The 14,901-nt window shown below is 46.9% G+C and overlaps 2 protein-coding genes across 2 annotated transcripts in view; one reads left to right on the top strand and one right to left on the bottom strand.

Annotated features, from left to right (window-relative positions):
* On the top strand, positions 1-1,581 carry IL23A (interleukin 23, alpha subunit p19). Its single transcript, XM_012652710.1, has 4 exons — positions 1-365; positions 583-684; positions 854-1,000; positions 1,113-1,581. Exons 1-4 carry the CDS (start codon positions 204-206, stop codon positions 1,272-1,274), a joined length of 573 nt encoding a protein of 190 aa, XP_012508164.1. The 5' UTR covers positions 1-203; the 3' UTR covers positions 1,275-1,581.
* Positions 1,582-3,126: 1,545 nt separating this feature from the next.
* STAT2 (signal transducer and activator of transcription 2, 113kDa) overlaps positions 3,127-14,901 on the bottom strand; it is a 20,606-nt gene continuing 8,831 nt past the window's right edge. Inside the window, exons 9-24 of the mRNA XM_012652723.1 lie at positions 12,172-12,327; positions 11,982-12,074; positions 11,711-11,770; positions 11,309-11,329; positions 10,997-11,090; positions 10,796-10,843; positions 10,632-10,715; positions 10,369-10,467; positions 10,144-10,279; positions 9,964-10,016; positions 9,742-9,836; positions 8,212-8,348; positions 7,835-8,017; positions 7,543-7,600; positions 4,993-5,477; positions 3,127-4,696 (exon numbers count right to left, since the gene is read on the bottom strand). Of these exons, the coding sequence (XP_012508177.1) occupies positions 4,338-4,696; positions 4,993-5,477; positions 7,543-7,600; positions 7,835-8,017; positions 8,212-8,348; positions 9,742-9,836; positions 9,964-10,016; positions 10,144-10,279; positions 10,369-10,467; positions 10,632-10,715; positions 10,796-10,843; positions 10,997-11,090; positions 11,309-11,329; positions 11,711-11,770; positions 11,982-12,074; positions 12,172-12,327 (2,161 nt within the window). The 3' untranslated portion in view covers positions 3,127-4,337. The remainder of the gene's footprint in view (positions 4,697-4,992; positions 5,478-7,542; positions 7,601-7,834; positions 8,018-8,211; positions 8,349-9,741; positions 9,837-9,963; positions 10,017-10,143; positions 10,280-10,368; positions 10,468-10,631; positions 10,716-10,795; positions 10,844-10,996; positions 11,091-11,308; positions 11,330-11,710; positions 11,771-11,981; positions 12,075-12,171; positions 12,328-14,901) is intronic.

A 14,901-nucleotide genomic window follows, 5' to 3' on the forward strand; every position in this document is an offset into this window, starting at 1 on the left:
GCAGGGACCTTAAAAAGAGACTCAGAGACAAAGGGAGGAAAACAACAGGAAGCAGCTCAGGGACTCGGTGAACAATAGAGGGAACAAAACCAGAGACGCACAGAACAGAGAGAAGCAGGCTCAGAGCAAGTGGAAGTGGGCAGAGATTCTACAGGGACTGGTGCAAGGCGCAGAACCATCCAGGTTAAGAAGCAGGCAACGAGATGCTGGGAAACAGAGCTGTGATGCTGCTATTGCTGCTGCCTTGGACTACTCAGGGTCGAGCTATGCCTGGGGGCAGCAGCCCTGCCTGGGCTCAATGCCAGCAGCTCTCACAGAAGCTCTGCACGCTGGCTTGGAGTGCACACCCCCAAGTGGGACACATGGTGAGTGGCAGCACCTGGGACCAAACTGGAGCCTCTCCAAGGCTGCAGTAGAAGACTCTGTGACCTTGGGTGGAAGCTGGAGGGTTGAAGGCCATCAAGGAGTGAGAGAGGACAGGAGAGTGGGGTTCCTGGGAAAGCCATGGGCCTGAGGGTCCAGGTGGGGTTCAAAAGTACTTATCTTACTTCTTCATTCTTCCTACCCCCTCCTCCATTCCAGGATCTACTAAGAGAAGAGGGAGATGAAGAGACTACAAATGATGTTCCCCATATCCAGTGTGGGGATGGTTGTGATCCCCAAGGACTCAGAGACAACAGTCAGGTACCACAAGGATGAGGCTGGGCCACAAAGGAGAGGGGACTGGGAACATGGCTGGGCACTGTGGTGAACTAGACATTGTGTCTGAGAATAGTAAGGAACTGGGTGGGTCTTCAGGGAATGGAGTAGGAAGAGGGTATCCACTTTTTTCATTGCTTTCTTCTCTTCCTAGTTCTGCTTGCAAAGGATCCACCAGGGTCTGATATTTTACGAGAAGCTGCTAGGATCAGATATTTTCACAGGGGAGCCTTCTCTGCTCCCTGATGGCCCTGTGGGCCAGCTTCATGCCTCTCTACTGGGCCTCAGCCAACTCTTACAGGTACGAACTAGGGACCTAGAGGATGGGGGCTTGCAAGTATTAGGACAGAGGTGGGGGGATTAAAGATCTAGAGTCTTCTTTGACTGTGTCCTGCCCTGTCCTGTCCTTTCAGCCTGAAGGTGACCACTGGGAGCCTCAGCAGACTGCAAGACCCATTCCTAGCCAGCCATGGGAGCGCCTTCTTCTCCGCTTCAAGATCCTTCGCAGCCTCCAGGCCTTTGTGGCGGTAGCTGCCCGGGTCTTTGCCCATGGAGCAGCAACCCTGAGTCCCTAAAGCCAACAGCTGAAGGGTGGCACTCACATCTCCATGGCTCAGCAATGCCAAGATAAAACCGACCACCCCAGACACCTGTGAGCCAACAAGTTAGTCCATTAATCCTAATGGGACTGCATATGTTGAAAAATTACCAGTACTGACTGACTTACGATGCTGACCTATGACAAGGTTGAGTATTTATTAGACGGGAAAGGAAATTTTGGGATTATTTATCCTCATGGGAGCAATTTGGGGAGGAGGATTATTTATTATATTTATACTGAATAATGTACTTTTTTTCAATAAAGACTTATTTATGAGGCTATGAGGGTCTAATTTCCAGGCTCAGGTGGGAAAGATAAACAGAAGGAAAAGTAGGGCCAAGAGACTACCATATGCATCTCTTTCTTCTACTCTGAAGGGCTACAGCAGAAAGTGGTATTTTCTCATGACCCCTTGGTGTATGGAATAACTGGGATCTTTTTGGTATTAATCCCTGTATGGCTGAGCAAGCAGAATGGGATCACAAGCGGTTGAGATTGGGAAGTGGGGTCACACCTAGGCATCACTTGCTCCCTGATCCAGTGCCTTCCCTACTTTTTTGGCTAAGAGTATATCTGGCCAAAGACAGGAGCCCTGATCACTGCAGGATCAAATGTCAGAGCTCAGTTTTGAGCAGGAAGGGCATTCCAAGAAGATAAAGGTAAATCTCCCAAGCCAATGGGACTCTCCTTTAAAGGACATCTGTGGGCCCTTTGGGAGGCGTTTGTTCAACCAAGGGAAACTAAACTGTCTTTGAAAAAAGAGGAGGGGAAGGGGCTAGTGATAATTTCCTTTCCTTTTTTCCATAGTTGCAGCATAAAAAAAACATGGGCTTAGGCCGGGCGCGGTGGCTCACGCCTGTAATCCTAGCACTCTGGGAGGCCGAGGCGGGTGGATCGTTCTGAGCTCAGGAGTTCGAGACCAGCCTGAGCAAGAGCGAGACCCCGTCTCTACCAAAAATAGAAAGAAATTAATTGGACAGCTAAAATATATACAGAAAAAAATTAGCCGGGCATGGTGGCGCATGCCTGTAGTCCCAGCTACTCGGGAGGCTGAGACAGTAGGATTGCTTGAGCCCAGGAGTTTGAGGTTGCTGTGAGCTAGGCTGAGGCCACGGCACTCGCCCCAGGCAAGAGAGTGAGACTTTGTCTCAAAAAAAAAAAACATGGGCTTTGGAGTCAGACCCAGGTTTATATCTTGGCTTTGCCACCAACCAGCTGAGTGACAATAGGATAGTTATATAATTATTCCCACCACCACCACCCCTGCCCCGTGAGAGTCTAAGGGACTGGAGGGGCTTCTCCAAATAGGGAGGGAAGAAGAAACATGACAAAATGGGCATACGGGGGTGGGTGGAAGAGAGGCCACAGTTTGCTGACCTCAGTCCTATATAGTTTGTTGGTGTCCCTAAGGACATTAGGTGTTTTTTTTTTGTTTGTTTGTTTCTTGTTTGTTTTTGAGACAGAGTCTTGCTCTGTTGCCTGGGCTAGAATGCCATATCATCAACCTAGCTTACAGCAACTTCAAATTCCTGGGCTCAAGCAATCCTCCTGCCTCAGCCTCCTGAGTAGCTGGGATAACAGGCGTGTACCACCATGCCCAGCTAACTTTTTCTATTTTTAGTTGCCCAGCTAATTTTTTTCCTATTTTTAGTAGAGATGAGCTCTTGCTCTTGCTCAGGCTGGTTTCGAACTCCTGACCTCAAGAGATCCTCCCATCTCGGCCTCCCAGAGTGCTGAGATTACAGGTATGAGCCACCACACTTGGCCCAGGACATTCATTTTTGTAAGTACTAAAGAAGTAAAGAAATTCAGAGATGAAACACTTTCAGGTGAGCAAAAAGTTTATTAGCCATTTCTGCTCAAAAGGGCCCCTTTTTGAACAGGACTATTTCTCTGACATACCAGGCGAGAAACAGCCACGTGTGCAGGACCTTACTTTCATTTATATGGCAAGTTACACTAGAAGCACATCTTAGAGCAATGGCAGTTGCCCCCTGGGATTCCTTAGGAATGGCCAAGGTGTGAGGTTATCCAGAGTCCTGTGACAAACCTTCAAGGTTTTAAGTTCCTGGAACTTGGTCTTTGCCCAGGCCGACACCCAAGGAATAGAGACATTCCTTTTAGGTAAACAATATATTGTAGAAAAGAAAGGGAATAATATCATAATAGAGACATAGCTAAGACCCAGTGTTTCTCTTCCTCTGTAAAAACACCAAATTCTATCCAATACTTTAAAAAGGAATTCTTGAATTCCCAGCAACCCTACCATCCCCGGCCTCCAGGAGTGATCTGTCTCCTAAGTACTGGGAAGGTGGGGACTAGGTAGCATAATATAGGGTGCAAAGCTTCACAGGCACATTAGATTGGCAGGATCATTTTATAGGGGAGGAATGGTTGTGGCCAGCTTAGGGGCAGAGCAAAGGAGAAGACTGGTAAGAAGAGGATCAGCCTGTTCTCCCTTTCTACAGGGTGGAGCGTGATATGGTGGGCTGAGGCAGAAAGCTCTCAGCCTGTGCAGGTAAAGAAATTTAAAACTTGAGTCAGAAATGAAGGGAAGAAGAAAGGAAAAGTTATTCCAGACATAAAGGAATCAGAAGAAAGAAATGGAGTCCTATTATATTTCTGTGCTCCCCACCAAGGGCTAATGCTAGTGTGTACCAATTTAGGCTTACCAGCTATTAAAATGTTGAAATCCTTCCATACAGGAAAAAAAGCCGCTGCCCTGAGCCCTCCATGTACCTCCCAATTGTCCTGGCTGCCCCCAGGACACCTGCACCTCCCAGCACATCGGGCAGCCTCCAGGAGCCTATTTAGAACTATTGCCAGCATCCATTCCGATTCATTGCTGCCCCCTCCTCACCCATGTTACCATGTTATGCTTTTACTTCTCACCCCAAATCCCTGGGTTAACCCAGCTTAGAAAGGGCACTTGCCTGTGCCTGATTTCCCAACCGTGGAGAGCAACATCATGATGTGTGAGCAACATCACAGGGTAGGAGGGGTAAGAGATACGGAAAGAACAGGGGAAACATAGTTCCTAGTAGTCAGAAGGAATCAAGGGTCCATCAGTGTAGAAATGGCTGGGGCGGGAGCTATAAGCCTCGTCCACGGTGTTCTGGCCAGCCAACAGTGGATCACCATTTGGCATGATTTCTTCAATCTTTATACAGTTTCTATCCATGGTGTTCAGGCCAGCCAACAGTGGATCACCATTTGGCATGATTTCTTCAATCTTTATACAGTTTCTATCCACGGTGTTCAGGCCAGCCAACAACGGGTCACCATTTGGCATGATTTCTTCAATCTTTATACAGTTTCTATCCACGGTGTTCAGGCCAGCCAACAGCGGATCACCATTTGGCATGATTTCTTCAATCTTTATACAGTTTCTAAAGACTAGGATATCCAGAGAAAAAAGTCAGGCCCTGATCTTAGTTGGGAGCTCCCAGCCCGGCAGGGAAAGTGAGGGAGGATGGCAGGAAAGGCCTGGACAGGGCATTAGGGAGACCTTGAGGGATGGAGGAACAGGGAGGTGGGGGAAGACATCTGAATTTCCTAATGAAAGGAATCACAAGGAAATGAGCCTCTCTCCAATGAGGAGCTTGAAGCTTAGCTTTTTCTGTAATGGGTGAGGGAAGGGAGGTGGGAAAGAGAATGTATGCCCCCTTTCCTAGCCCCGTCTCAACACTTACTTTCCATTTCCTCAGTATTCAAGTGTCTCAGATCACGAGGCAAATCCGGCTCTGGCACTGGCTGTGATATAGGTATTAGGTTTGGCTCTGGTACTCTTTGTGATGCCAAGCATAGTGTGGGCTCCGGCACAAGCTCCAAAGTGGGATCCAGCACAGGTTCCAGAGTGTGCTCCAGCAGGGGCTCCAGAGTGTGCTCCAGCACAGGCTCCAGCAGGGGCTCCAGAGTGTGCTCCAGCAGGGGCTCCAGAGTGTGCTCCAGCAGGGGCTCCAGAGTGTGCTCCAGCACAGGCTCCAGCACGGGCTCCAGAGTGGACTCCAGCACAGGTTCTAGTGCTGGTTCCAGATGTAGCCCTGCCTTCAGTAGTGGCTCTAACTCCAGGCCTAGCCCTAGCTCTGGCTCTGGTACCAGCCCTGGCTCCTGGTCTAATGATTCCAGCTCTGGCTCCAGCTGAAGCTCTATGGGTTGTTGCAGCTCATCCACCTGTCTGGATACCCCAAGACAGACAAAGGGTCAGGGCTCAATGATTTAGGTGAAGTAGAGAATGACAGAGCAAGGAGAAGCTGTCTCTCTAACCTAACAAGGCAGTAGAGCAGAAGGCTAAAGAGCATGGGCTTTGGAATCAGGCTTGCTAGATAGTCTGAACCCTTTCGTTTATTAGCTGAGTGACTTTAGGCAAGTTCCCTAACTTCTCTCAGCCTCGGATTTATCCTTTATAAATGGGAACAACAATACCTAATAATTCTTTTCTTTTTTAGAGGCAGTGTCTCACTCTGTTGCCCAGGCTAGAGTACAGTGGCATGATCATAGCTCACTGCAGCCTCAAACTCCTGGGCACAAGTGATCCTCCTGCCTTAGCCTCCTGAGTAGCTAGGACTAGAGGTGCACACCAACATGCCCAGCTAATTTTTAAATTTTTTATAGAGAGAGGGGTCTTGCTATGTTGCCCAGGCTTGTCTCAAACTCCTTCACTCAAGTGATCCTCTAGCCTTGGCCTCCCAAATCACTGAGATTACAGGCATGAGCCACTGTGTCCAGCCCCTAACAATTCTTTTTTTTTTTTGGAGACAGGGTCTCACTCTGTCACCCAGGATAGAGCACAGTGGCATCCTCCTAGCTCATTGCAACTTCAAACTCCTGGACTCAACCCATCTTCCTGCCTCAGCCTCCCAAGTACCTGGGACTACAGGCATGTACCACCACACCTGGCTAATTTTTTAATTTTTTTGTAGAGACAGAATCTAGCTCTTCCTCAGGCTGGTCGTGAACTCCTGGCCTCAAGCAATCCTCCCACCTCAGTCTCCCAAAGTGCTAGGATTACAGGTGTGAACCACTATGCTCAGTCCCCCTAATGATTCTTGAGAGGCAGTAGGATGGTTAAAAGCAGGGCTTTGGAATGAGACAGACCTGTATAATTTATTAGCCATGTACCTTAGCTATGCCACTTTACTATTCCAAACTTCAGTTTCCTCAGCTGAAAATAATAATAGTGTCTACCTGACAGAATTATTGTGAAGATTGTATAAAATGAGAAAATGAACACAATTTAGCCTAGTACCTGGCACATAATAATTTTTTAATAAATGTGGCTATCATTATTATCTACTCAGCTGGGTTTTGTTTTTTTTTTTTTTTTTTGAGACAGAGTCTCACTCTGTTGCCAGGGCTAGAGTGCAGTTGGCATCATCATAGCTCACTGCAACCTCCAACTCCTGGGCTCAAGCGATCGTCCTGCCTCAGCTTCTTGACTAGCTGGGACTACAAGCGTGTGCCACCATGCCTGGCTAATCTTTCTATTTTTAGTAGAGGCCCAGGCTGGTCTCAAACTCCTAAGCTCAAGCAATCCTCCTGCCTTGGCTTTCCAGAGTGCAAGGATTACAGGCGTGAGCCACACTGCACATGCCTCTGATGGGTTCTCATAAGAATTAAATGGAAAATATTTTTTAAAAATCTAGTCCCAGCCAGGCAAGGTGGCTCACGCCTGTAATCCTAGCACTCTGGGAGGCCAAGGCGGGTGGACCTCCTCAAGGTCAGGAGTTTGAGACCAGCCTGAGCAAGAGCGAGACCCTATCTCTACTAAAAGTACAAAGAAATTATCTGGACAACTAAAAATATGTATAGAAAAAATTAGCCGGGCATGGTGGCACATGCCTGTAGTCCCAGCTACTCGGGAGGCTGAGGCAGGAGGATCGCTTTGAGCCTAGGAGTTTGAGGTTCCTGTGAGCTAGGCTGACACCATGGTACCCTAGCCAGGGCAACGAGCCAGACTCTGTCTCAAAAAAAAAAAAAATCTAGTCCTATTCCTGGCATCAAGTAGGTGCCCACTAACACCAGTGATTATGACCATTATTATTAAGGAATCCCTGTGGAGTCAACCTAAGGATGGCAACAGGAAAATATGAGAGAGGAGAGAGACTAGAAGAACAGGAAAAAACTGGAGGGCTAGAGAGTGTGGGTCAGTAGGAAGAGAAAGCTGGAAAGATTGGAATTGGACAGATTAGAGTCACTATATATCAGACTAAAAGGATTGGGGGGATGGGTTTATAGCTCACCTATTAGAGACCACAATGAGCCTATGTTTCAGGTATTTCCTCCGTTCCTGGAGATTAACTGTGGGGACATACACAGGAGGCAAGAGATCAGTGGGTTGGACACAAAGCCTGAGGGCCCCCTAGGGCAGAGGGTCTTGACAGTCCTATCCCCATACTAACTAACGGTATCCCATGGACAAATCCCTTAACTTCTCTGCATATCAGTTTTTCCATGTTTGAAAGGAAAGAGTTAGATTTATGGATGTCTCAGGATCCCTGCAATCTCGCAATGAAGTATGTCAACGATTCCCACCTTTCTCCTGGTAGTAGCTCCCAAAAGCCTCATCCCGGGGGATTCGGGGGTAGAGGAAGCGCAGTGGGTTCTCGGGGATATTCTCTTCAGTGAGCAGCTGGTAGTGGCGGATGATTTCAGTTAGCGGGAGTGACTGCAGCACCTCCTTGGTGTAAGGTTGCACAGAGCAGATGAGCACCTTATCTGGAGAGTGGATGCAGGGACAGGCAGGCTTGAGGGAAGAGGCTAGGCCAGGGAGTTCCCCATTCTTGCTGCCCAACCCCAAACCTGCTGAGGGATTCAGGACAGAGCCAGGGAAGCCAAGGGCAGGAAGAGGGGCAAAAGGAGAGCCAGGCAGAAAGGAGAGGCTGTGGGAATGGCTGGGCAGGGCAGCTGACCATCGTCCTGGTGCTCCACCCAGGAGCAGGTAATGCCTCCTTCTGATGATTCACTGAAGCGCAGTAGAAAGGTGCCAGAGATGGTCTTCTTCAGCAGCCGGCGCTCCTGGCTCCGGCTCACGAAGCCCATGATGCGTCTGGAACACAGAAGACAGCCATGACAAACACCCCTCCCCCAGTACCCCTGCCCCTTCCTCCTTTTGTATGGGAAAAGAGCACTAGATTTTGGTGCTAGCTCTGCCACTTACAAACTTTTCCATCTTGTCCAATGAACTTCACATCACTGACAATATCCACCCCCCCAGGGTTTGAAGAGATGCAAGGATTCAGTGAGATCACACAGATGAAGTATACTTTTCTTTTTGGAGACAGGGTCTCACTCTGTTGCCTGGGCTACAGTACAGTGGCATCATCATAGCTCACTGCAACCTCAAACTCCTGGGCTCAAGTGATCCTCCTGCTTCAGACTTCCAGATACGTGGGACTACAGGTGCACACCACTACACTCAGCTAATTTTTAAAAATTTTTGTAGAGTTGGGGTCTCACTATGTTGTCTAGACTAGTCTCGAACTCCTGGGCTATAAAAAGATCCTTTCACCTCAGCCTCCCAAAGTGCTGGGATTATAGTCATGAGCCAACATGCCTGGCAGAAAAGCACTTTTAAAGGCCAGGTGCTAGTTACTGCACTCCTGCCTGGGTGACAGAGTGAGAACCCTGTCTCTTAAAAAAAAAAAAAAAAAAAAAGGTGGGGCAGGCCCCCAAAAGCCAAGTGCTGTACAAATCAGTAGGCAGTATCATAGAAAGAGCATGAGCTTGGGAGTCACATAAATCTGGGTTCGAATCCCAACTCTGTCCCTTGGGTAAGTTCTTTTTAACTTTGCTGAGATTTAGTTTCCTCACTTGAAATGAAGGTAGCAGGCCGGGCAAGGTGGCTCACACTTGTAATCCCAGCATTCTGGGAGGCCGAGGCAGGAGGATTGCTTGAGCTCAGGAGTTCAAGACCAGACTGAGCTAGAGCAAGACTTTGTCTCTACTAAAAATAGAAAAATTAGCCTAGTGTCATGGCTTGAGCCTGTAGTCCCATCTACTTGGGAGGCTGAGGCAAGAAGATCGCTTGAGCCCAGGAGTTTGAGGTTGCAGTGAGCTACGATGACACCACCGCGCTCTACCCACGGTGACAGAGTAAGACCCTGTCACAAAAAAAAAAAAAGAAAAGAAAAGAAGGAAATTGAACCTTGCTCTTGACTACCCCCCTTCATATTAAAAAAAAAAAATGAAGGTAGCAAAACCCACCGCTCAGTGTAGTTGTAAGGATTAAATGAGATAATTCATGAAGCACACCCAGCAGGCTCTGGAACATAGAAGATGCTTCACAAATACTGGCTACCACCACAACTATTACTACAAATATGAGGGGTGTAACCTCGCACCAGTTTTTGCTCTCTCTGTTTGCCACATGAGGGCGCATGGAATCCACTCTCAGATCCAGAAAGCACGGGCCCGCGCCAGAAGGCTGACCAAGGCCTTACCCGTCATTCCAGAGATCCTTCAGGTGGTCATGTACCAGCTCCAGAATTTTGTCCAGCCATGTCCAGAATGGGAGCTTGCCAGGGGGACTCTCTCGCTGAGGACGAATGGAAAGGCAGGAAGAGATGAGGAATTGCCCCCAGTGTGGGGAAGGAGTGATGTGGGAAGGGGCCACTATTTGGATTGAGGGGCAAGATCTAGCTACACAGGATGCAGGCTGTTACCTTAGTGAAGTCAGCCCAGGACAACAATGTATCCTCAGTCCTAGAGTTCTGCCCTGTGGGACAGATAGTCACAGACGGTTCAGATGGCAAAGGAGGCCAGAGATTCTGGGATATATAGGACAGAAGGCCAGGGAAGACTAAGGCTGGGGAAAGGCTGAGAAACAAGATGGAGGTCTGTACCGAATAGCTTGTTTCTCAGCATGCTCAGCTGCTCCAGGTCCAGGCCTCGGCCAATGTAGGAGGAGAACTGCCAACTGAGAGCAGGGCCCAGCAAGCTCCAGGGGGCCTTGGGAGGGCTGGAGAAGAACTGCTGGTTCTGCATGGGTGGAAGGAGGGTAGCATGGCTCAGAAGCAGCCCCTCACACCAAGCTTCCACACCCCTCCTGTCTACCCTTCGCCTCCTACCTGTGGGTTTGGGCTGAGCAGATTGAACCAAAGAATGGAGGCCCAGGCAATCGAGAGTTGGTTCATGTTAGAAATAATTACCACAGGGAGGGTGTCCGTCTGGGGAGAATATAGGAGTCACAGAGGAAGGATGTGACGTTTCTAGCTGCAGACATTTGGTAGGGGAAAGAGGTGATCTCCCACCCAAGAGGCTTCTGTTTAGCCCCTCCCTGCGCCTTCTTCCAAATCTGCTTCATCTCTCCCTGCCCTCCACTTTCACTCACTTTCAGCTCCTCCTTCAGACCCTGGTAGGTATATTTGACCGTGAAGCTGATGATGTGCAGTTCCTCTGTCACACCTAGTGGCCCCTAGGACAGCCAAAGACATGGTGATCAGGGAGCCCTTTGGCAAGTTCCTCCTGCTCCCCAATCCTCTGTCCAGGTCTTACCTTATTGCTGCCCTTTCCTGAGCCACCTGAACGTTGCTCCACCAGAGTCTGCAAATTGAGGGGAAGGAGAGAAAAATGCCAGTGCGGGGACCCTAGGGTCCCCAGAATCCCTGTTTTTCCTCAAGTCCTCTCAAGGCCTGGCAACATCCCCCAGCCCTTTGTTCCTTTAGACTAGAAGCCTAAGCTAGTAGCCCTTCTTACCAGGTAGCCAAAGTCCCAAATTAAGCCTTGACTCTGCCCCTTCTCGGGGGTCAAAGTTTTCCGGTTTGAGGTCAGAATGTTGAATTTCCGGAAGCTGTTCCAGGAGGAAGAAGATATATGGAGACAAGAAACAATGTTATTGTAAAAACTCAGCAGGAAAACAGCAAAAGTTCCACTTCGTTTCAGATCCCTTTGTCCATATCCCACCCAAATCTCCCTCCTCCCTGTTTGTGCTCCCACCAGGACTGCTGAAGGTGGTTGTGTAGGTCATGCAGTGTACAAACGTTTGTCGTGTCCTTGTCAGGCACCTACCCTTGTAATTGAGGAGGATTCCTGAAAAAAAAAAAAATACAAAAAGAGAAATCATTTGGAAGTAAAAGAATATAAGAGATAGACCTGGGTTCAAACCTGACTCTGCAGCTGACTAGCTATGTGGCCTTGCAGAACAGACATAATTTCTGTGCTAGTTTCCTGGTTTGTATGACATATTGGTCATACCTAACTTTTGGGGTTGCTATGATGATTAAATGAGTACTTGACATGCTGCATGTCACATAGTAAATGTTCAACAAAAAAGATGAGTTATTATTTCTATAAGGGAGGAATGGAAGGAGGAAGAAGACAGCCCTAGGGCTCTGTTGTGAAGATTGGGTATCTCCTCCACCCCAGCAACCAGCCACCCCTTGGTCCTACCCTTCACCTGGCCCAATTTACCTGTCAATAGAGACTTCCACAGTCAGTGACTCATTGCCTTCCTGGAGTCTCACCAGCAGCCTGGGGGAAGGGAGGTAGTTGGGGGAAAGTTGTCAGCCTCAACCTCCTGGATAGGCCAGACAGATGTTTGAAAAAGATAAGGGAAGCTATTAGAAGAGGTAGGTGGATTGAGAGGGAAGGGAGAAGAAAAGAACAAGAGTGGGATGGTCTCTAAAGCCAGAAAATGCACAGCGGCAAGGTTGGCAGCAGGAATAAGTTCTGAAATGCCAACCTTGTTCGCACGGTGAACTTGCTCCCAGTCTTGATGATGAGGGGTCGATGGGGAGTTTGAGGCATGTAGGGCTGATTTTCTACCACAAAGGCTCTGGGGAGAGAGGCGTGAAGAGAATATACAGCTCAGTATGAAAGAATGGCTCCCCCTGTTTCTTACCTTCCCAGGGGTCCCTCCCTGGCCTCTAGACCTGTGGAGCAGACGCTGTAGCAACTCTGTGACCTGGGCCTTCAGCAGGTCCACCTTGGTCAGAGGGTCATCTTGGTAGCTAACCAGGTTATTCAATCCCTTCAGCTCCTTCAGCAGCTGCCGCAGGTGAAACAACAGCTTTGCTCCAGCTGTGAACCTGGATGACAGAATCCAGGGAGAGAGATTCCATGAGTTTCCTGAAGCCCCCATCTAGACTCTGAGAGCTCTCCTTAAATAACATGGAGAGTCACAAACTGATTGGGCATGGTGGCTCATGCCTGTAATCCCAGAACATTGGGAGGCTCAGGTGAAAGGATCACTTGAGGCCAGGAGTTCGAGACCAGCCTAGGCAACACAGAGACCCTATCTCTACAAAAAAATTAAAAAATTAGTTGAGTAAGGTGGCACGTGCCTGTGGTCCCAGCTACTCAGGAGGCTGAGGCAGGAGGATCGCCCAAGCCTAGGAGTTTGAGGATGCAGTCAACTATGATCCTGACACTGCACTCCAGGCTGGGCAGCAGAGCCAGACTCTGTCTCTAATAAAAAAAAAGAAGAAAAGAAAAAAAGGAAGGAAGAAACTGGGGCAAAAAAAGAATCCAGGAAGCTTATGAAAGATTATTCAACATGATTCATAATATAAGAAATGAAAATCAAAGTCATTTTCACATTCAAAACTGATAAAACATTCACTAACATAATTATAGCTCATTTTCATATGAGGTTTGCTATGTATAATTTTACACATATTAATGTATTTAATCCTCACAACGACCCTAAGGCAGGTACTATTATTATCCTCCATTTTACAGATGATAAAACTGAGGCACAGAAAGTTTAAGTGACTTGCTCAAGGTCATACAACTAGTAAAGAATGAACGTTGTATGTGATCCCAGGCAGTTTGGATATAGAATCCATCCTTTTCTTTTCTTTTTTTTTTTTGAGATAGGGTCTCACTTTGTTGCCCAGGCTAGAATGCAGTTGCATCGTCATAGCTCACTGCAATCTCAAACTCCTGGGCTCAAGCAATCCTCCTACCTCAGCCTCCCGAGTAGCTGGGACTATAAGGCCCACACCATCATGCCAGGCTAATTATTCTATTTTTAGTAGAGACAGGGTCTTGCTCTTGCTCAGGCTGGTCTTGAACCCCTGAGCTCAAGCAATCCTCCTGCCTCAGCCTCCCAGAGTTCTAGGATTATAGGGGTGAGCCACTATGCCTGGCCAGAACCCATACTTTTAACTACTATATTTCACTGTCTCTGTAATAAAAAATAATAACTCTAAGCAATGTGTTGACAGGCAACAACCACACATTACATATGAGACAATATATTGAGACAACTTTTCTGGTAGACAGTTTGAAACTGCCTTTGTAAAAGCCTCAGCAAATGTACACACATTTTGCAGTACTCCATTTCTAAGCTATAGCCTAAGGAAATAACCAGACAAATGAACAAAGATAAATATAGAAGGAAGTTCATAGCTTTGTTATTTATAATGGAAAAATTAGAAACAATTGGTATTAGTTAAATAAATTATGGCATATTTACATTATGGAATAGTATAGAACCATTAAAAATAGTAATACAAGCCCAAATTTTTACATGGAAAATGTATTTCATTACCATGTTGAATGGTTATAATAGATTTTTTTAAAAAAAGAAAAATGTGTTTTACATGTAACATAATATTACATATAACATTTTAAATTACACAAAAGTATAATATTTTCCATGGAAAAAATACTTTTTTTTTTGGACGTGGAAGACAGTGAGGAAAAATATTCTTACATGTCTAAAAATATTACATTAAAAATTACCAGATATTGCATATATGATATGATTTTACTTCTGTTTAAAACAGGTGTATAGGCAGGGCATAGTGGCTCACGCCTGTATAATCCTAGCACTTTGGGAGGCCAACGCAGGAGGATCACTTGAGGCCAGTAGTTTGAGACCAGCCTGAGCCCATCACTACAAAAACCAGAAAAATTAGCTGGGTGTGGTGGTGCGTGCCTATAGTCCCAGGTACTAGGGAAGCTGAGGCAGAAGGATCATTTAAGCCCAGGAGTTTGAGGTTGTAGTGAGATATGATGATGCCACTGCGCTCTAGCCCAGGCGACAGAGTCTGTCTCAAAAAAAAGAAAAAAAACAAACAAAAAAACCCACCACCAACAAAAAAACAGCAAAACAAAATAGCTAAGATACGGAATTGACCTAAGTGTCCATCAAAAGATGAATAGATAAAGAAAATGTTGTGTATGCAAGTTAGTTAGAAGCCAGGCCAAAAAAAAAGTGGTGTGTGTACATACACATAGTGGAATACTATTCAGCCATTAAAAAGACATGGATGGAACTGGAGGTCATTATGTTAAGTGAAATAAGCCAGGCACAGAAAGAGGAACATTACGTGTTCTCACTCATAGGTGAGAGTTAAAAAACCTTAATCTCATGAAGGTAGAGTATAGAATAGTAGTTACCAGAAGCTGGGAAGGGTGTATGGGGGTAAGCAGATGAAAAAAGGTTGGTTAATGGGTACAAACATACAGTTAGATAGAAGGAATAAGTTCTAGTGTTTGATAGCACAGTAGAGTGACTATAGTTAACAACATATATTGTATATTTCAAAACAGCTAGAAGAGAAGGTCTGAAATGTTCCCAATGCCTAGGATTATAGGCGTAAGCCATCGAGCCTGGCCTGAAGTATATTTTTAAAAGTCTAAATTATGGCCGG

The sequence above is a fragment of the Propithecus coquereli genome, unplaced genomic scaffold (assembly GCF_000956105.1).
Source record: "Propithecus coquereli isolate 6110/MARCELLA unplaced genomic scaffold, Pcoq_1.0 Scaffold111, whole genome shotgun sequence".
Classification (NCBI taxonomy): domain Eukaryota; kingdom Metazoa; phylum Chordata; class Mammalia; order Primates; family Indriidae; genus Propithecus; species Propithecus coquereli.

Excerpts from the sequence above, each read along its gene's own strand:
- IL23A (XM_012652710.1), top strand. The coding sequence starts at position 204 with ATGCTGGGAAACAGAGCTGTGATGCTGCTATTGCTGCTGCCTTGGACT. Across the intron at positions 366-582 it reads ACCCCCAAGTGGGACACATG|GATCTACTAAGAGAAGAGGG; the intron begins GTGAGTGGCAGC and ends CCTCCATTCCAG. Across the intron at positions 685-853 it reads GACTCAGAGACAACAGTCAG|TTCTGCTTGCAAAGGATCCA; the intron begins GTACCACAAGGA and ends TTCTCTTCCTAG.